The 21561-nt window shown below is 35.0% G+C and overlaps 1 protein-coding gene across 4 annotated transcripts; it reads left to right on the top strand.

The window, feature by feature from the left end:
• The first annotated feature begins 1382 nt into the window (after positions 1-1382).
• LOC119074519 (ras-like GTP-binding protein Rho1) lies at positions 1383-18308 on the top strand. 4 transcript variants are annotated; one of them, XR_005087202.1, is made up of 6 exons: positions 1383-1542; positions 4391-4551; positions 9822-9971; positions 10036-10116; positions 10186-10741; positions 16141-18308. XR_005087202.1 is itself a non-coding variant. In XM_037180684.1 (5 exons), the coding sequence occupies exons 2-5, from the start codon at positions 4396-4398 to the stop codon at positions 10375-10377; spliced, it is 579 nt and encodes a 192-aa protein (XP_037036579.1). In that variant the 5' UTR covers positions 1383-1542; positions 4391-4395; the 3' UTR covers positions 10378-10830. The 4 variants fall into 4 exon arrangements, 2 of the variants coding, with proteins under 2 accessions (XP_037036579.1, XP_037036577.1); XR_005087201.1 differs by lacking the exon at positions 1383-1542 and adding an exon at positions 4168-4326; XM_037180684.1 differs by lacking the exon at positions 16141-18308 and having other exon boundaries at positions 10186-10830.
• Positions 18309-21561: the final 3253 nt, after the last annotated feature.

Genomic DNA, 21561 nt, shown 5'->3' with positions numbered 1-21561 from the left:
TTTTTTTTGTACAAAAAGTAAACACCCCCTGCAAGTTACTGCATCGGATGTTTGTTGATCTCCTCTAATAGGTACTACTAGAACAAATGAACGCATTTTTAGAAATGTTTCTCAGTTATTTCCTCGATGTGGACTCAAAATCAATCAAATGTTGTGTGTATAGCCAAGGCTGTATACTTTGGGGAGGTCACGCAGATACAGATACGCGGGTTACACACCACAGTTGATGATAAAATGGCCGATTTCATACTAAAATTCACCTACTCTGATGATTCTCGTCGTCTTGATGATGTGGTGAATTTTTTGTATATGTAAAGTCATCAGAAGTGGTGTGTTCCCGCGTATCTAATAAAATGGCGGTCTGCGTGACCTCCTCAAAGTATACAGCCTTGTGTATAGCTAGTCCAGCTAGTCTTACAATAGTTAAAATATTGTTTCTCGACAACAAAATTTCAAAAATTTGCGCGATTTTTCTAATTCATTTTTGAATCTCCCATTGTTGGAATCGGCAGGATTCCGGACAAAAGGTTCGAGTAGAAACAACGATTTTATGAAAGAAAGTTTAATGAGTCCGAACATGACGAATATATAATTTTAACTGACTACAAATATGTTTGATTGCTATGTTGATCTCCAACACTCCTCCTCAATCAAATGGATTTGGAAATCTCAATTCAGCCGGACTGATACCTTAGACCATTCAAGGTACAATCGGGCTCCTCCTGAATCAAGAATTTTTCGCCTTCATTATGTACTGAATATGCAATGCTTGGTTACGCTACGCCATGTACGACTATGCGTCTTGCCATGCTCAGCTATGCGATCTGCATTGCTACTCCAATCGCTATGCTACGCCGATCGCCATACTTAGCTATGCAAATTGCCATGTCGATGCTATGCAATGCTACACCGAAGCTACGCCATTTCAGTCTTCATGAATCGCCCAAATGCCACCAACCTTCCAGACTTCTTGTAAATTCTCAAAACAATATTTGACTATGCTGCTATGAATTGCTACGACGCTATGAATTGCTACGCTGCTATGCATTGCTATGCTTTTGTGTAGCCACGCCATGCTACGCCGCTATGCAATTCTATGCCACAATGCAATTCTACGCCTCGCTCTGCCAAATTACGCTTGATGAATTTGTTTCAACACGACCTAATGAACGTCCCTGGGCCCATAACCTGTTGGAATCGGCAGGATTCCGGACAAAAGGTTCGAGTAGAAATAACGATTTTATGAAAGAAAGTTTAATGAGTCCGAACATGACGAATATATAATTTTGACTGACTACAAATATGTTTGATTGCTATGTTGATCTCCAACACCATCGACACTCTCAACTGTCTGCAGCCATTCAGAGGTTTGTCGACAGACATGACATCTGCATTTTTAGTTCAATGAGTCATACGTCGGGGTTTTCGTTTCTTATTTTGTTTGTGTCAGTGAAAAAACTCGTAAAAAATATTTATTTTCTTTAAGAAAAACGCTCGTAAACGCACCGATAATCTACGTTCTACATTTTCAACAGACTTCAGGTATTTATTACAAAAAGTGTACATTTGTGGCGTGAGTAATTCATGTCTTAATCTCAATTAAAAAATATTTTTTGGATGTTTGCATTATGCTGCTGTACATAAGCGCATCGTATTTTGTTCATTATGTTGCTTTTATTTCGGTTAAATAGAAATAGTGAGAAAGGAACGTCCATCAAATTATTAAAATATTGAAATTTACGAGACTGACGAGACATTACGGGCAATATTCTCATGATTTTATCGGACTGTTCAAAGACTCTTACACATACGCACGGAAACACCTTTCAATGGTATTCTCTGACTGATATGGCATTACATTTTGTTATCTACTGTCCACTGTGAATAATCGGAAATTACACAAAGATCGAGATGTTTATCTGTTTGTATGTTGCTAATTGAATTCTTTCGAATTGATTTGATATCAGAAATTTTCGATAAAATGTCCGTCCTATAAAGGGCTTCAGTATGGGTTCATTGTATGCATACAGCCAATATATTTACGCTTAGGTCAATAAATTGGTCACGTTTGGTTACCCAAATGTGTTCAACGCTTTCATACGATCTGACTAATATGAACGGTTTTGACTTGCACAGTACACAATTAGTGCTTCGAATGATCTTTCTTCATAAACACCATATCATCGTCTGCACCGGATTTCAACATACTGCGCCTATTGAAATCATAAGTGCTACTACAATAAACTGAACTTGCGCTGCACTCGAATTCACACGATACTTGGGTTCCGTGTGGTCTCGCAGATTTGCATTTCCTTCAGTTGTTTATAGACTTTGGGTATTTTCTACGTTCAACCATTCGTTTGACAAATTAATCACTTGTCAGTAGTGGTTTTCTTAGCACTTTAACCAGACAGACACGTAATACGATACAATGAAGTCTATTACATCTTTTGGTTAACATATCGCCTAATGCTCAACTCTAATCTTTTACTTCATTTGTTTAACTATTCATTTTACTGAGTAAGAACAATCCTGTGGTGTCATTAGAAATCTAATTGCATGTACTTTCAGGGCAAATAGGGAATATTGGGGCTTGGAAGCATCTACGACGAATTATAAGAAGTTGAAATGTTTCAGTGCTTATATTGAATCGCAGATGCTACCAAACTTCCGTAAGCTCTACTTTCCCTGAAAGTATATGCAAGTACCTTTCTAATGAAACCCCACACGACCATGAACGCTTCGTGTACCTCGAGAAATTTCTGTAAGAAAAGTGTAAGTTTTCAGTCTTTTTTCGGTTGAAAACTTCAACTGTACATATCTCAGTGTGGATGAATTTTAAACCCAATAAGACCCCATTTTCCCCGGAAGTACATGCAATTACCTTTCTAATGACACCCCACATGACCCTGCACGGCTCGTGTAACTGGACAAATTTTTGTAAGAAAAGTGCAAGTTTTCGGTTTTTGATCCCCTATCACCAGCCACACAAGCTACGAAGAATTTTTCTAAAAATGGTTTTGGCTTCTGGAGTCGAATACCTAACTGGGCACATATAAAAAATTCCAATAGAAAAGGCTTCCGATTTCGGTCTTCTGTTTTTCAGAAGAATCCCTCACAACGAACAATTTACACTTACTCATATGTACTGTAACGGTCCGTTGCCAAAGCGTAACGTTAAAAATATCGAAAGTCCTATGAAGAGTGCTCTGCGCACCGTTAAATTAGTAGGACTAGAATACCACTGTCTCCCAACAATGTCTTTACCGGTAAAATGTATGACAATTCTCAATTTGTGCTTTGTATCCACTTCCGGCAAATCGGCTTTTTTCTGCTTTTTACATTTTTGGCAGTAAATCTAAAGGATTTACTGCAAAATGTATGAAAAATTGATGAAAAATAAGCGCTTGCGTCACTGTCCTTCATCGCATAAAAAATTAGTACAAAGGAGATTCACGATTTTATGAGAGAATTTCAAACGTTTACTCTCTCAAAATCTTGCATCTCTATTTTTGCACTAAGTTTTTATGCGTTGTAGGACAGATTAAGGTGATGAGCGAAGAACATTTGACAGTTGGCTCACTTTATGTTCATATCTGTGGATATAATCGTTTTTGTTCGTGTTGTCAAAGTTCGGGCTTACAGTTAATTGGAACAAACCTATTTTTCAAGCACTATTTTTTAGACATTTTTCGAGAACTGAGTACTCATCTTCTTATGTTAAGAAACTTAGAAAATCGAATTTTTAATTTTACCAATAAATCAAACCGCCTGGAACTTTTATTTTGCTGGTCGATCGGATACATACGATGTGTAGCTAACATTTGCGTTCAATATTCCGTCGATTGAGGGAGGACTCAATAACTTATTGATAGAAAATCTTAACGCAACGGTTGCAATGGTTCACAGACGATTTGACAAATGTCAAGTTTTTTTCATGTGTAAATCTGATGTAAATACCGATTTTCGATATTTTTGTCACGACCTGTGTCCTTGCCTTAATCAATTAAATAATTTGGTTCAAAATGCACGTCAGTAATCAATTTTGAAAAAACGAATGAAAACGAAACAATTTATATGCAAGAAGTTAACGCAGTTTTTATGCTAAACGCCATCTATGGCAAAAAAGCCTGAACTAAATAATTGACTCTGTTGACGGTAGGAGGGTGTGTGAGTGTGTGAGAAAAAGAATTAGATTTTCTGTCAAACTCCAACGTCCATTTTGATTCGTAGAAGAAGTCACGGTCCATTTTTAAAGGCGTTGTTCTCACATTTAATCGAAACCGAAAACATTTTTTTTTAGTTCATACAAACGTTCAATTAATTGTAATACAGTTTTCCTTTATATTTTTTTTCTTTTTTTACATTTTATTTGCGTTGTGTCCTGCAGAATCGATGGCTGCCATACGCAAAAAATTAGTTATCGTCGGCGATGGTGCCTGTGGTAAAACTTGCCTTTTGATTGTGTTCAGCAAAGACCAATTTCCAGAGGTGTACGTACCGACAGTATTCGAAAATTATGTGGCTGATATTGAAGTCGACGGAAAGCAGGTAAATATTAAGTGCACATTTATGCGTACGTTACAATTACGCACAGTTTATGCCAGTGGCCATTAGACATCCCATTTCGTTGGATTTCTTTTTTTCTTTCGTGAAATTCTTCAGAAATTTATTTTACTTTGATAATCATAAGAGAGATGAAGTCATCATATTGGTCGTATAAAAACCACCTATATAGGTACATCATATATGTAATTCGAATGTGTCGGTTCAATTTAGTGTATAAATGTTGACGTTATGTTGATTTTTTCGTTGTTTTTGTTGTTGTTCTTGCGAGAAGAAAAGTATTGCTAAAAATAATATAAACTCATTGCAAATCCATTTCGGTTCGTTGGAAATGAATCTAAAATGCTGCTTGTTCGTTTTTCTTCCCGAAAACGACCTAATTTTCCAACTGAAACAACATTTTATTTGGCTTCAATTTCGGTCTTCTTCTTCTTTATATTTGTAGTCGTTCAATTGAGCGTAGCATCAAAAAAAAATTTTTGTTGATTTTATGAATGAATTAGTCTTTTGAGCTCATTTCCCGATAAAATTGTAAGATAACTGAGCTACACTATACATGCGCTCTGCATGGAAAGGTCATACAAATATATACCTGGCTAATCGTCACTTTATGGGTTTTCGTTCAACGATTTTTTTTTTGTTTTCTCGCGTAAAATGTTGCGAAACTCCCACACCACCACCGTCATTTTCCCCAGTCTCCCGATTTCCATGTTGTATATATCTCAATGTATTGTCGATTGTGACATTCAGAACAAAGGCGGAAAACTCACAACATCAATATGTTTTGATAGAAAGGATCAAAATGTACACAGTTGATTCAATGTGACACAACAGGTACAATTGAACAATCGAAACCATAAACTTTGAATTCAAGTGAACAAAGGGTCCATTGTATTTTGTGCGTGTGTGTGTGTGTGAGTGTGCTGTATGTTTCTCAATTCCTGGAAAAAAGGATTTTTTATCATTTGTGTTTTGTCTGTGCAAAAACTTTCCGTCTTACGACAATCGGAAACGAGCAGTTTTCTTTTCATGCGGGATCACCTACTCGGTTTTATTGTGTGTTATCGTAAATAGCGATTTTTCGTACTGGATGTCGCAATCATTTCTCTGAAACGTTTCTAATAGCAACAACGTAGATGCATATTGTCTGCAAAGAGTTTAAATTATTGGTTTCTCACTGCTAGCGTCTGTACAGATCATTCATAGTTCAAGCAAGCAAATTTGCAAATTAGTTTTTGTACGGCAACGTTTGACTGCATTCAAATGTTTAACGGGCTTTGATTCCTTCTAATGCGTCCGATTGATTTAAATTGTCACTCCAAAATTAAACTCATTTGAGCCTCAATGTAATTGCTACAAACACCAAGTTCTCAAGATCAAATATTTAGTTTCTGAAATATGTTATTCGCAAGTCATTATGTGAAGTGTACAGACTGGAGTCCAATTTTTCATTTTTTTTCTTAAATATTTTCAATAAAGATTTTTCGAACCAAGATACTGCGAGTATCGACTCAAAAAACAAAGTCTAGTGTGCAGACATGAGCGCCGCCGCCATTTTTGAGCAAGCCGCGCCGCAGCCGAGCCGGTGCCAAAAACACGGCTCAAGCCGGCTTGAAACGGCTGGAAAATGAAATAAAGATTTCGAAAGGTGAATGGGTGAAATAATTTTGAAAACCGAGATTCCTGTTGATCCTAAGCAGCTCAAGTACATTTTGATTTTTTTTTTTAAATTTGAATTTCTTGAATTTTCATGAATTTTCCAGAATGGTATATTACGTCCTCGCTTCAAAGTTTGTTGTTTTGGCAAGTATGACCTTTGCGGAACGAGCCGAAGGCGCACAATCAGTTAATTCACAAATTTGAGAAAACTTTATCGATCTTTGCGAATTTTCTCGATTTTTTTTCTTTTCAATTTTTACTTGATTTTCGTGGGCTTTCGATTTCTTCTCGAAAACCATTTTCTTAATGAGTTAAATGAGTGTACCGGAGCATGATTTTCCATTTAGTTCAAGTTTTGAGGCAATAAAACTTGAGGTGTTAGTGAACCTTAGACTTAGAGACTTGCTTGTAACAAGACCAGTTTCACTTGCACTTTGAACAACCTTATCTACCTACATTTTCGCTTTCCGTACAATTTCATTTTCATGCTTACTAGTTCATTTTCCATGAATTTATCTAAACGTTTTTAATTTTAAAAAAAGTTAAAAGGAACCTCCAGCCGAGCCGTTTTAAGCCGATTTTTTCGCCGCCGCCGAGAAATGTTTTTCGGCTAACCGTCGCCGAGGTTTCTCCGTCGGCGCTCATGCCTGCTAGTGTGTACCACTGTACCACACATGGCATTTTTTGTGGAAAAGAGCAACGAGAATATTATTTCAATAAGCGAAATTTCATTAATGTGTTAGAGGTAGACCAGAAGTGAATTGCTTATCGGAATGTTTTTCATGTCATTCTATGGTTTAAGTTAACATTTTTGGTAGTTAAATTCCAATTTCCTTTCAAAATTACGCCAAGCCCCCCGACGGTTTTTTCAACCTCAAATGTATTCCAGGGAACCTTTCAGCCAGGGACAATTTACGGAAATATACTTTCCTAAATTTCCCCAAAAAATATTGATAAATGACTACCCTGCTCTTCTCAGTACAGTGAGCGTCAACATTGCGGTTTACATTCTTTACACATGCTTTTGATTCAGTTAGACGTTTCGTTGTTTTTTCCCCGTAAACATCTCTATGCAATGCAAACGTCTACATGTATCCTTGAATGATAACAAGCGCCCAAACGATTTCGTTAAATTTAGTTAAACTTAGGTAGAATTCGCAAAATTTCACAGATTTCGTTAGGTTTCACAAATAATTGGCCCTGCCATAGACCAGTCAATCTTCTCGCTTCTCGTTTTTCGAGCTCTTCCGTTAATATTGGTAATGAGAAGTTATGGAACAAATTTTCTTTTTCGAACATTGATTTTTTCAGTAAATTTTTGACGAACGAGAAATTTTTTCTGATACAGCAAGGGGCGAATTAGGAATTCGATTTTCACGAAATTTCGTTAAAATTCGCAAAATTGACGAAATTTCGTTAAATTACTCAAAATTGACGAAATTTCGTTAAATTACTCAAAATTAACGAAATTTCGTTAAATTACTCAAAATTGACGAAATTTCGTTAAATTAATCAAAATTGACGAAATTTCACAAATACTCGGCCCTGAAACAACCAACTGTTGAGTCTCACTGTGTTTTTGGAATCAATCTATCATCGAGTAATTTAGAAGCAGCAACTTCCTGTAACTTTCGCAAAAACATTCCCAAATTCTGTACGACCTGACACGTGCTGGTAGCACATTAAATATTTAAAGGCATAGGCAGGAAACGTCTTATTTACAGTAACCGATTAATATCGACACCAGATGATGTACTAAATCCTTTAATGCTTCTGTGTTCCGTTATATTATCAAACGAATCTCCAACCGATACATATAGTTTCACGAACCAATCAACCGTACTGGTGTCGACGAAATCACGTACATCATTCGCTGGCTCACTCCTAATATTGATTTTATTTTTAATTTTTTTTTCGGTTTTTTTTTTAATGAGAAAATGAATATCATTACTCGGATGGATGTGTTTGCATTTCGGTGAGTTATAACCGAGCGCACATTACATTTTGTTTTCAGCTTCGACATGACCGCGCGCTCACACACACAGCGACACACACACACTGGGATTAGTCATTTGATTAAAACGAAATTGTTTACCTTTTTAAATACGAAAAATGATAAATTTTGATTTCATTCGCTTATTGGATCACAATATGCTTCTACTTTTGATAACCATTTATGAGGGAATTTTAGTTTTCCGTTTGTTTGTTAGTCGAAAGGTTATAATTTTGTGAGATACAAACGTATGTGTACCGTTGTAAGAGTGGCATGACACACATTCGATTACATCGGAATCTTATTCGATGTTCAAACATTAGTTGAGTGAAACAGCCTTAGTAGGTATGCTCGTCATTCCTTGTGATCATTAGCAGATCAGTGCCCCTCCTTTGCCATTCCTTTAGTCTTCATCTATGCTAGGATTACAGAGATTTCTTTTGACATTTTTTGAACGAAAAGACCTGCTCCAGCAATAACAACAAAATACATCTTCAACGTTGACGACTATTGAAATAATGACGTCATCATTTACGTCACATACCATGCAATAATTCAATGGCGTTACGTCATATTGGGGCTTCTCCGCATTCTTATCTGATAGAGCTTGGTGTTTATTGGAGCAGTTTTTTCCGGTGATAATCCTGACTGTTTTGCGAACTACTTTCGTTTCACTCCATTTCTCAACATTTCGTTTCCGTCTGTTCTCGGCAATCGATAAGAGAAAATTAATTAGCTAACGATTCTTGCATCCTTTCAAAGGCTGCCCTGTCTTCCTCTCATGCGTCGTGACCGATTAGATGTCGAAATTGACGGTATTCTTCGGATACTGATGGATCCTTTGAGAGAACTTGGTGATCTGATTTTGTTGTGTTGTTAATGACTAAGCTAACATGTCGAGGTCAGGATGATTCGTGGGGGCACCATTCGCTGTATGAGATACGTTGGAAATTTTCGTAAATATTTTTCTCGCGAAAAAAAGGGGACTTTTCCACTAGCAAATTCAATATCGGAACTGCATGGACCTAATTATCGGGAAATTTTTTCGTACAAAATTTGGATACCGGGAAATCGTGCCTTAACTGAAGAAATAACCAGTAAATGTATGAGGGAGGGCGTTGACTGACTTACAACTACAGTAGTTCGGCATCTCTGACTTTCTGGCTGCAACAACTGTGATATTACGAATCCACAACTCTCGTAGGCAGTCAATCCACCGTATCTTTGGTCGCCCTTTGAAACTTGTACCATTGAATTGACTTACGAAATCTTTTTTGTTTGCGACTCTATCATCGTTCGTATGAATCACAGGACCTGACTACCATAGTCGCCCTGCTTTGATAGCGCTAATTGTAAATTGGGCTGTTAATTCTGATTCCACACCTTCACTGGTCCCCTGGTGTTCTTAGTCCATAGTTTCCTTTTTGGTTACCGAGAAGTTTATTGACTCGATATGTTCCCATGCCCGATATGGCTTAAATGGTTAAATGACCACGGTATCCTACTTGTCCATGGTTTAACTGAAACTGAACCTGAACGGTCCCAACTCCATTTCATTCCTTATAAGACAACGCCAAACTAAAAATCTTTTCATCTTTTTTAGGTTGAGCTAGCATTATGGGATACAGCTGGACAAGAAGACTACGACAGACTAAGGCCACTCAGCTATCCAGACACAGATGTCATATTGATGTGTTTTTCGGTTGATTCACCCGATTCATTGGAGAATATTCCGGAAAAATGGACACCAGAGGTAATGTTTCGCCGTTGCTACTGTTCACTTGTACAATCCAATTTTTAACGATTTGATTCAACAGGTCAAACACTTCTGTCCAAATGTTCCAATCATCTTAGTCGGTAACAAAAAAGATCTTAGAAATGATCCAAACACAATTAAGGTAAGAGCGAAATGCATGGTGTGAACGATCAGTCGATCATTGACATTGGATTTTCTTTCGGTCACACAGGAATTGGCTAAAATGAAACAAGAACCAGTTAAGCCACAGGAAGGTCGTGCAATGGCTGAAAAAATTAATGCCTTCGCATATTTGGAATGTTCGGCCAAATCAAAGGAAGGTGTTCGCGAAGTCTTCGAAACAGCAACTAGAGCAGCCTTACAAGTCAAAAAGAAGAAGAAGGCCAGATGTTCCTTTCTCTAAACGAACGAAGCACAAAAATTTTCATTTTCTTTTTACAATTAAAAAAACAACAACACGAACATCAACAACCACAACCGGAATGTCCAACACAATTCTGCAGCAGAAAACCAACAACAGAAAATATTTTACAAAAAAAAAAATTACAACAGCCAGCCAACCAACCAACACACTTGACGATTATACATTTTCTTTTTTATCGAATTGGTCAACAAACATTTTTGGATTTAGAAATAACTTTTTAAGTGAAAACAGTGGAAGAGAGAAGAGAGAGAGAGAGAAAACCAACACATTTAAGTGGACAGAAAAATCATATTTTAATGGGGTGGTCAACAATATATGGAACACAAGGATTTAATTTCGAGAGGTTCGTTTTTTCTAATTACTACAGAAGATTATTTTATTAACAAGTTGTATTTTTATTAAATAATAAACTCGTATTTATTATGTCAGTGATTCGGTGGTTTGTTTGTTTATTTGTCCCATTTTTTTTTTCAATCCTTCGGCAGACAATATTCTTTCGATGCGAAAAAGGGCGACAGTGTTCACTTTTTCAGTTTGCAGGCTGACGTTTATTTATAGAAAAGTCGTTTCCAATGGAAATTTCACATATTTTTTCATTTAATAAATGATTTCTTTCATTCCATTACACTTTCCATTGCAACTCATATCGCTGGCATAAGAATACGAGTTTGCCCATTTTGAACAGAGGCAAAAAAAATGTGTGAAAAGTGTCCATTCACAGTAGCGAGTGTTAAATGAGAGCGATTTCGAATTAAAACAAAAAAACGGTGGCGGGACATTTCCACACCGTCAATATCGTCAGGAACGATATTATCGTTTTTTTTGGACGATACTATCGTCTAAAAAAACTATACTATCGTCTAAAAAACGATAATATCGTTTTTAGACGATAGTATCGTCCAAAAAAACGATATTATCGCCCAAAAAATTTTCATCCAGGACGATAATATCGTCTAAATTGAAAAATTCTAAAATATTGTCTGGACGATAGTATCGTTTTATTGTCGATATTATCGTTTAAAAAACGATATTATCGTTTAAAAAACGATATTATCGTTTTCTGACGATATTACCGTTCTAGAAAATCTAAATATTTTCGTTTTCTGTACGATAATATCGTCCAAAACGATAATATCGCCCAGGACGATATTATCGTTTAGTTTTGGGTGGTAATATTGTCCAGGACTCAATTTTACTCAGAGGTGCAGCAAGAACCGAATTCTCTTCCAAAATATCGAAAAACAATTGTCAGAGGAAATCACCTACACATCAGTGTTTAAAAAAGGCGTTTAGTTCGTCCCTAAATAATTCATCTTTTTACGTAATGAATACCAACTTTGATTGTACATAAAAAGCGTTTTTCCCAAATTTAGTATTTTTTAATTTTTCAAAATTTTGCAACATTTTTCAAGATTTTCAAAATTCTGCCACTTTGTGACGCAAAAGTTTTTTGGTAAAATTGTTCTTCTATAATTTTTTTGGCCTAATTTTTGCTTTGCCAATTTTTGCGTACAAGCGCAGAATGCGTCATCTACAGCGATATCACTTGTTTTGGAGGTATGCCCAGGGACTTGCGTCACTTTTATTCTTTTACTCGAACCGTTGTAGGTAAAATGGCACCGAAAATAAAATGTTTCAGTGAAAAGTAATGTTGTAGGTCCAAGGGGGAAACAACAACGGAAAATCATGTCCCACCGTTCGCATTCGAATACCATCCGCTCACATTCTCCATTCATTCGCTCATTTTTTCCCTTCATTCGACCACATTTTCACGTCATTCGCTCACTCTTTGGGCTTCTTCGTTCCACTCATTCGCTCATATTTTCCTACATTCGTTCCAACGGCGAATGCAACCTGTCCCACCATTCCCACCTGTCACAGCTGATATTTTTTTTTTGGTAGGTATTCACGCCCTCTTAATATCAGGGAGTTGCAGGAATGGGCCCAGAAAACAAGATTTTCGACCATTATTTTGATATTTTCGTAATTTATTATAGTTCCTGCAACTTGAAATGTACTTGAGGATCTCCAGTTGAGCTGAATGTGAAAGATATTTTGCTTGTATGTTATGCTTCTCTTTCATTAAGGAGTAGGTGTGGTATTCAAAGACTATTCTTATACCGGAGTGCGACCACCTCGACCGCACATAGGTGGATCCGCGCCCGGTCTTATGTCACTGACATAATTAAAACAAGCAAAGCAAGTCACTGTTTTGAAAACAGTGTTTTCACTAAAAGCATAAACGAATTTTCAGATATTTTCGTGATGCTTCTACTAGCGATGTAACTTTATAAAATGCTAAAAGTTTTGGCACATTTTCGATTTATGTTCGCTTCAAGCTTTATGCATTTCCACATTTCCTGACTAGGTTTTTCTAACGATCCCAAAATCCTGAACACTTAGATGGAATTTTAGGGTATTTTCGACATATTTGCCATTTTTAGCTCTTTTTTGCAAATATTTTCCTTCGATGATCTCAAATTTTGTCATGTTTTCTAGAGATTGTGAAGACTTTTTCAACGAACCCTAATTTGTAGAAATTGGACTACTTTTAGAAGAAATTTGAGGAAACTTTCGCTAAAATTTATCATTTTTTGTGCAACGCAATTAAATTCTCAAATTTTATACTATTCCCTAAAACTTATCGACCTTTCCAACGAGCTGTAACATGTTAAAAATTTTGAAAGGCAAATCACCGATATCAGGAAATCTTCCTTTCCAACTCTCTTTCTTTCTCTGGAACGAGTTGTCCAAATGGCACCAAATTTCATCCTATTTCCTAGTACTCGATTAAAATCCCTAAAACTAAATGTGACATTGTCCACACAACAACACCATTATTGCACAGTGCTGTTAGGTATAGATGGTCCCATCAAATACTAACAACACAACCTGTCACCATTCTGTCACCTTCTCCATTATTTGATAAATTTCGTTACATTTTTACCTTCGACGGTCTTGGAGCACTTTGTCTGTGAGGCATGTAGAATCATTATCCGTCCAGGCCCTATACTTTTCGACAATGTGAAGATCAAGCTCTTCCCATCCCTTTTCTCTTTCTTTTTGAAATCCGTCTGAAATTTCCCGCTTTTCAAGTAGCTGTAGCTTCTTTAAGTAATGCAAAGGGAATTGCATTTTCGTACTGGAGAAAATAGGAGCAGAATGAACGTATCCATAGATAGCATTCCGCATCCATCGAGAATTACAATCAAAATTTCATCTTTCGGTTGTGGAACAGTGTAGCGAATAATAGAACATTTTCATGCGAAAATGATTTTGTTCGACTTGAGTCTTAGTTTCGTACGAAGTACAGTTGCTCATAGCTTAGCAGTTCTTTGTGAATTTGATTATCTGAGTTAGTCCCAAACACATTTCACACACCCCAGATGCCTATGCGATAGCTGGACTGTGCTCAGTTCACGAAGTAAGCGTGGTTTTTCTCTGTTTGAAGGACAATCGAATGACAAAATGTATGACCAATGATAACAGATGGAGAAGTGGATTCAATGGTTCCAAATTTCAACAGTTACGGAGTTCTGTGGAGATTCATTTTTTGAAAATCAATGGAAAATTCAAATCTCACACAGTGATATGTAGATATATGTGATGGGTATTATCCCCCAGAAGGAATAATAGGCTCAATTGGAACTTTCATCTGGGAAATTATCGCCTAGAAATCATAATGGAAATATCATCCAGGAATTATTATCAACCAGTTCAATGGAAAATTGGGGAATTATTATCACAAAAAAACTGTCTGCTCTGCAAGTGCTACTGTTCCTCCCAGAAATAGACATAAAGTCAAATTAATATTCCTTATTATTAACGAGCAGAAAGTCAAATTTATTTTCCTTGTACGAACACTAACATGATTTCCACTTCACTGGGCGATAATTCCACAGTTTCAGATAGCTAGGGAATAATTACCATGTCACCCATTTCGAACTTAAAAAATTAAATTAGTCAAGAATCTTCTCACACTGAGCCAATAAGTTCCTAAACTCGTCGGAGTTTATTTCGTACCATTGTTGCAGAGAAAACTATCCCCGTGGTATTAAAATCCGTTCTTAAATCCCCAACAAATTGAAAGTGATCCCGCACAAACCTAAAGGTTTAATATCAGATTTTTATCTGTGCTCCTGTATGAAATTTTACAAATTTCTTTAGCTCTAAAACCAGTAACATTGGAATCAGAATTTATTATAAGTTTTGTTGGTGAAACGATATTCATTACTGACAATACGGTTTAAGTTGAAAAAGTTGTAGTCCGTTTGCAAAGCACTAAAACTCATGTCTACCTTTTACCGTGTTCACCCGATGGGACTTTAACACCCATCCACACAGTGCCTATTATTTGGTAATTAATTCCCAAGATTCCCAAAAATTCCCAAATATTCCCAAATATTTCCAAAAATGGAACTGAATTGAAGACGTTGTCGTCAGAAACGTAGATTGTGACATTTGTACGATTCAGTGGATGTTATACTTATAAAATTTTTAATACACAAAATAAAGTGTTTTAAGCCGATGGAGCATATAAAATATGCATTTACATTGCCTAATCAAGTAAAGCACATTACGCGATTACGCCTGAGCTTCCAAAATTTAATTTGGATTTCTTTTGACTTCAAAAATCTTGTCATCTAAGTTCCTAACTTAATTTCTGAGAAATTAATCTAGTTTTACTCGGCAGTGATACTAGAAAAGAGATGATCCAGTATAATTGATTCCTTAATCTACCCTGTAGCGGTATTACGGAAATCATTTTCTATCGTCTCTTATTCTTCTACTCTTCCGATAGAAATACGCTTTGCTACTTCGCCAATAGATGTCGTTCATGCCTTATTATTTCGAAATCGATTTTGTGAATTTTTGGGAATATTTGGAAATTTTTGGGAATATTTGGGAATATTTGGGAATTTTAGGAATGTTTGGGAATTTTAGGAATGTTTGGGAATTTTGGGAATATTTGGAAATTTTTGTAAATATTTGGGCAGTAGAAGAGTTGTAGAAGTTTAAACGATAGAAAATACCCGCTATATTGCCACTGGTTATTCCTAAGTCACTTGTGAACAGCGAAAATAAACTTCTAATGGATGACATAAAATGTTAGCGGTATTTAAACACGATTTATAGGGCTTTATTTGTAACAATAAAAACATAGAAACCAAACAAAATATATTCAAAAGGAACAATTATTTGGGAATTAATTCCCAAAAATTTCCAAATATTCCCAAAAATTTCCAAATATTCCCAAAAATTTCCAAATATTCCCAAAAATTCCCAAATATTCCCAAAAATTCCCAAATATTCCCAAAAATTCCCAAATATTCCCAAAAATTTCCAAATATTCCCAAAAATTCCCAAATATTCCCAAAAATTCCCAAATATTCCCAAAAATTTCCAAATATTCCCAAAAATTTCCAAATATTCCCAAAAATTTCCAAATATTCCCAAAAATTCCCAAATATTCCCAAAAATTCCCAAGTATTCCCAAAAATTCCCAAATATTCCCAAAAATTCCCAAATATTCCCAAAAATTTCCAAATCTTCCCAAAAATTCCCAAATATTCCCAAAAATTCCCAAATATTCCCAAAATTCCCAAATATTCCCAAAATCAATTCCCAAATAATAGGCCCTGCATCCACACCTTTATTTTCCCCCTTGAGAATAATATTTCATTTACAAGTGACAAGAAGATTGTTTCTGACCTAATTGCTTTTTTATTCTTTCTATTTCAGATTCTACAATTTAATTACGCTGGATACAAACTAAAAGTTTTCATTGTAAGATTTCACTGTATACTCTCACTCATAAAAGAAAAAAAAGAAGAAAAAAAAACACAAAAAAATCATGAAAACTATTTTCATTCTAAAAAACTATTATAAAACTTTAACGTAACAATTTAAACAAAACAAAGAATAAACAAAAAAGTTGTCAAATCTGTAATTTTTAACAAAAGAAAAGATAAAAATTTCTACTTTTTAAAAAGCTAAACGATAAGAGGAACAAAATGTGAACCGTTTTTTAACCCTTTCTTTAATGTGAAGCAAAAATAAGAAGAAATTTTTAAACAAATTGATTGTCTGTTGTCCGTTGATAATTTCAGTTGTATACTTTGACTTAGATTCAGTCATTCAAATGCAAATGGAGCTCAAAGGCCGAATGCATTAGGACTCATTGAATTTTCCTTTTTTTTCTTACATAAAAATCAAGCTAATCGAAGCTTATCAACAATATTCAATATAAATTATCCCAAATGAATACCAAACATCATGAAAAAAAGAGAAAATTTGCGATTTTCATTCTTCTGTAACGGAAAAATAAGAAATTGCAAAATAAAAGAAAAAGTTAAGAAAGTGCCTGATTTTCGTAGTTAAAACAAGAAAGAAAGAAACCATAACAAAATATCATTCGTTCGTTCGTTCGGTTTTGTTTGTTTGTTTGTTTGTTCTAAAATCAAAAAAGAGAAAAATTATCAAAAAGGCTTATTCGTTTTATACTTATATTTAGTGGGTTTGAATAATTAAGATTATGTTACGCATATCGCTCGTTTAGTTTTTCGAAATAAAATTTCCCAACAAAACAAGTATGAGAAAGTAGAATTTGTAGACCATTTTAGACGATAAAAACAACATTTTCAGTTCAGCATTCAGTGAGCATTTCTCCTTAAATTTTCATCCAGCTGTTCTTAGACCCAGACGTCACATGACTAGTTGTTTCCTTAAAATTCCTTAAAATTTTTAGAATTTTTAGGAATTAAATTCCTTAAAATAGGCCCTGCTTCAGAAGAATCACGAGGTCGAATGTCAAATAATAGCCTCTGCCGAATGATTATTTCTTTTTACATACCGTCAACTGTCGTCGATTTCAGATAGCCTTATGAATTTCGGGCGAATTTGTTATATGACCAGCGCCGGTTGCCATTTGGACGTGCTAGCAATTGTGAATCAAATACAATTTTGTAGTTTTGTTCGAATCATTATACTCTCCCGACTTCCGGTGTTCGTTGAGTTCCAGCATAGCCAATTTTTGAAGTAGAAATTCTCCAAAATTCTCTCCATTTTTTCAAATGTCTCTAAGTGTCCTTGAAGTCGATTTTTTCTTCCATTTCTCCAAAATCAAAATTGTTGTACCGTTTTGAAGGGCAGAAAATTCATAAATTTTGCTTTGTTGATGGAAAATTGTTGGTAGAATTGCATTTTCGAGAATTTAAGCAAAACGAACAATCCTATAAATAGGTTGAGTACGATTCGGGTTGGAGACATTCGTAAAAAAGACGGTTCGCACTTTCATATTTAATGTGAAAATTCTTCAGTGAAGAAACAGGCTGAACGTTTCTCGCTCTAAACCCTAAACCTGTCGGTCGCATTAGAAATATCCTCACTGAGGTTCATGTTAGGTCCCATTTAGAAGTAATTTCTGTGAGGTTTACTCTAACAATCTTCTTTTCAAGTGTTTACATCTGCTTATCCTGTGACCATTATCCAATTAGCGATTCGCCTCGAGAAATTCCAGTTAAATCTCCAAAAAAGGAAAATGTAAAATTTCCAAAACTTAAATTTCACAAATCTACACTTAAAGTCAACCAAATTTGTGTCATCGAGTCAACAGCATCTGGCTCACTCATAAAACTGCTTATACGTTTTATAGTCACACACACCCGATAGTTCTAAAACCGTATAAGTAGTGTGATTGTATGGGTGGACCAGCTGTAATAAACTTAGACCAAAATTCGGTTCGCATTAACTGTGTACGCAAATTCTAAAAAAAAAAAAAAATTGAATTAACAAACTGAACAATTGTTGCTTGTATTTTGTAGATTTTAAATGTTTAAAACAGTGAAAAGGGATTTGATTAAAGTTACTATTTTTAACGATGAAACGGTAGGTCCATTTTAATACGAAAAAAAAACTTGAATGAGTGAAACATTTTGCTTTAGCTTTTTCTTGTGACTTGATTTGATTTGCATGAACATTGTGAACAATTTCTACTCATAAAAATAATAAAAATATGAAAAACTAAAAAAAAACCGAACTCTACTATGCCCCCTAAATTGATATAAAATTAATTGATAAAAATTGTAATATAAATAAAAGAAAAGAAACATTACCTACTACTACTACTACACGCATTACATAATAATAAAAATTAAAATTAAAAATATGAAAAACAAATTGTGAATAAAAATGTCAAATGTGTAACCAAATTGATTTTCCCCTTTATGTATTTCGATTGATAAGTCGATGCTTTTAATTAATTAATTTTTCTTTTTTAAATTAATGAAAAAAATGGAAAAAGTATTTTTCAAATAGATTTAAAATAAAAAAATAAAAAAATTATGAGACTTTGCGCGGGGATGATTTTTTATCCGAATTATCCGATTTAATAATAATTTATTGCAAAATCAAAAACCAAAATGTTTAACTTTATATCTGGACGATATTACTCAATCCAAAACAAAATACTTTCGTTTAATTTCGAACCGATTTATGTAAAGAAATGAATTTTCGTTTAGTTTTAAAAAGATAAAATTTTATATAAAATTCAACATCATCAAACAACAAAACAAAAATTATTTTAATAAATAAATACCTTAAGCGATTGTCGTTGCCTTTTTTACTTTTATCATGTCCGGAGCGATAGCGGAGGACTTGACGCAGTCTAACTTCCAAAAAAAGAACGAAGAAAATTTTTTGAGACGCGGCAACTATATATAGCCGAACATTTCAGTTTCTACCCTTTGGTTTATATCACCACAAAACATATTTTATCATATTCTCGCTTCAAATACGAGCAAAACGAGCTATCACTCGACTATGTAGGTTTAAAATTGCCGGAGATACATCGTTTTGAAATTGGTCACTTTTCATACAAAATACACCAAATTGACTTTTCCCAAACAATCAAAATCTTTCAACTTACTCTGTATGTTTCTATCTATCTATCTATCGACGGTCGATCTCGGAAACTAGTCAGCCAATCTCCATGAAATTTTGCAGGAACCTCAGGGTGGACATAAAAATGAAAATGTGATACGCCATTACCCCAGGAAAAACCAGAATTTTGTTTTATTGGCCTCGAAGTGGTTTCTGAGTGTGGTTTTCAAGGGTCGGGAACGCGTTTTCGGCTGTAGCTTAGCTGTATTGAAACCTACAGAGGCGTGCGACCCATCAAATGAAAGGTATTCGTAACACGATTCGAACAAAAAAATAATTTAAAAAATCGGGGCAGATTCGTTTGAGCTAGAGTGATTAGAGTGACCAAATTTTGTGCTACTCGAGCGTAGGATGAAAGGACTAATATTTTTGCGATTATGAGAGATAGAGAGTTACTTTTTTCGGCAAAGTCTCAGAGTTTTACGAGTAGAACAGAGGGGCATATGTGAAAAATGTCGAAAGTTGGTAATGTATGGGTCAATTGGGGTTTTGAAGATATTTCTTGAATGGTGGCAGATTTTCGTCAAATTTTCGTATTTCGTCAAATTTTCTATTTTCGTCAAATTTTCGATTTTCGTCAAATTTTCGATTTTCGTCAAATTTTCGATTTTCGTCAAATTTTCGATTTTCGTCAAATTTTCGATTTTCGTCAAATTTTCGATTTTCGTCAAATTTTCGATTTTCGTCAAATTTTCGATTTTCGTCAAATTTTCGATTTTCGTCAAATTTTCGAATTTCGTAAAATTTTCAAATTTCTGTTATAAACTGTTATAAAAAGCAGTGTTCTAAAACTTCTAAAACGACTGATATCCCAACAAAAATCTCTTCGAGAAAAGTGTGACGCAGTCTTTGAAGTACAATTTCTAAAATGAATGATATCGCTAGAGTTGACGCTTTCAGCTTCTTTACGCAAAAATTAAATTTTACAACCAATTTTAGTTCAAACAAGCTGGCTTAGGTTTTCTCATCATCTGCCAAATAAGCGAAAGCGTCAACTCTAGCGATATCATTCATTTTAGAAATTGTACTTCAAAGACTGCGTCACACGTTTCTCGAAGAGATTTTTGTTGGGATTACATCCATGGATCAAATAAAAATCCGATAATCTGATGAAAAATTAACAATAGGCGAACTGTAGTAGCCCCTACTGGCATTTCCGAATTGTCTGGAAAATGGATAGTTTGGGTGAAATTTGTGAGACCATCACGCAACCTACCAATGTCAAGGTCTATTCCATTTCCTAGTTTTAATCGAGTACTAGGAAATACGAGTGCCATTTGGACAACTCGTTCCGGAGATATGAGAAAATGAAGTTAGTTACGTGTACGAAGTTGGGAAGGAAAATTTCCGATGAACTTTCCCATGATTTTTCCTAAAATCGACTATTCTAATTTCGTATAAAATATATCTAAACTTTTACAGATTTAAACATGCAGTAGCTCGTTGGAAGGGATTGGATTAGTAGTAGGAAATCGGATTAAATTTGACCATTACAATGCGCTGCAGATCTGCATAAAACGCTACAAAAAATTAAAAGTTTTAGTGAAAATTTCCTCCATCTACTAAAAGTGTTCCAATTGCAACAAATTTCGTTTGAAAGGTCTAGAGAAGTTCTAGGAAATAGGATAAAATTTGAAATGAATGAAGGAAAATATTTCCAAAAAAGTGCTGAAAATGGCGAATATGTCGAAAATAAAATTTCATCTAAAAGTATTCAGTTTTTGTGAATGAGGGCGCGTTACAAAAATTACAAATTCTAACAAAAAATTGCCAACTTTGGGCGTCAAAAACAAAGCTCCTGTGAGTTTTTTCAACTTGTTATCAAAAAACTTCTCTGCAATGGATTCTCTATGAGATTACCTGTTCAGGCATACCTCACACGATGTATTATGTCGTGATTTGCCGATTTTGTTTGCAAATAAAGTTGAAATTTTTGGTCAAAAAGTCTCAGTTTGGAACACTGACAGAGTGAAGGCGAAGATAAACAACGTTCTTATGGTATTTCATAGCTGGACTCCTCAGGTATTCACTACAGTTATCAGCAATGTCTTCTGTTCCCAAATGCTCGAGATATCTGTCAACATTGTGTGCAATTTCATGCTACTACCCCAAAAATCAAAAATCAGCCTAGAGGCAAGGAAAAAATTAATTTTTAATTTTTTTTTTGTTGTTTCGGATTCCTTGGTCAATTCTGAGTACAGCCTGAGGCCAGGCCTTTTAAAA

Source organism: Bradysia coprophila, unplaced genomic scaffold (assembly GCF_014529535.1).
Source record: "Bradysia coprophila strain Holo2 unplaced genomic scaffold, BU_Bcop_v1 contig_151, whole genome shotgun sequence".
Taxonomy (NCBI): domain Eukaryota; kingdom Metazoa; phylum Arthropoda; class Insecta; order Diptera; family Sciaridae; genus Bradysia; species Bradysia coprophila.
Note: the sequence above shows the minus strand (reverse complement) of the source record. Positions and strands in the feature narration are given on the sequence as shown.

Coding starts and splice junctions, on each gene's coding strand:
- LOC119074519 (XM_037180684.1), top strand. CDS start 4,396: ATGGCTGCCATACGCAAAAAATTAGTTATCGTCGGCGATGGTGCCTGT. Junction 9,972..10,035: donor CGGAAAAATGGACACCAGAG/GTAATGTTTCGC, acceptor TTGATTCAACAG/GTCAAACACTTCTGTCCAAA. Junction 10,117..10,185: donor ATGATCCAAACACAATTAAG/GTAAGAGCGAAA, acceptor TCGGTCACACAG/GAATTGGCTAAAATGAAACA.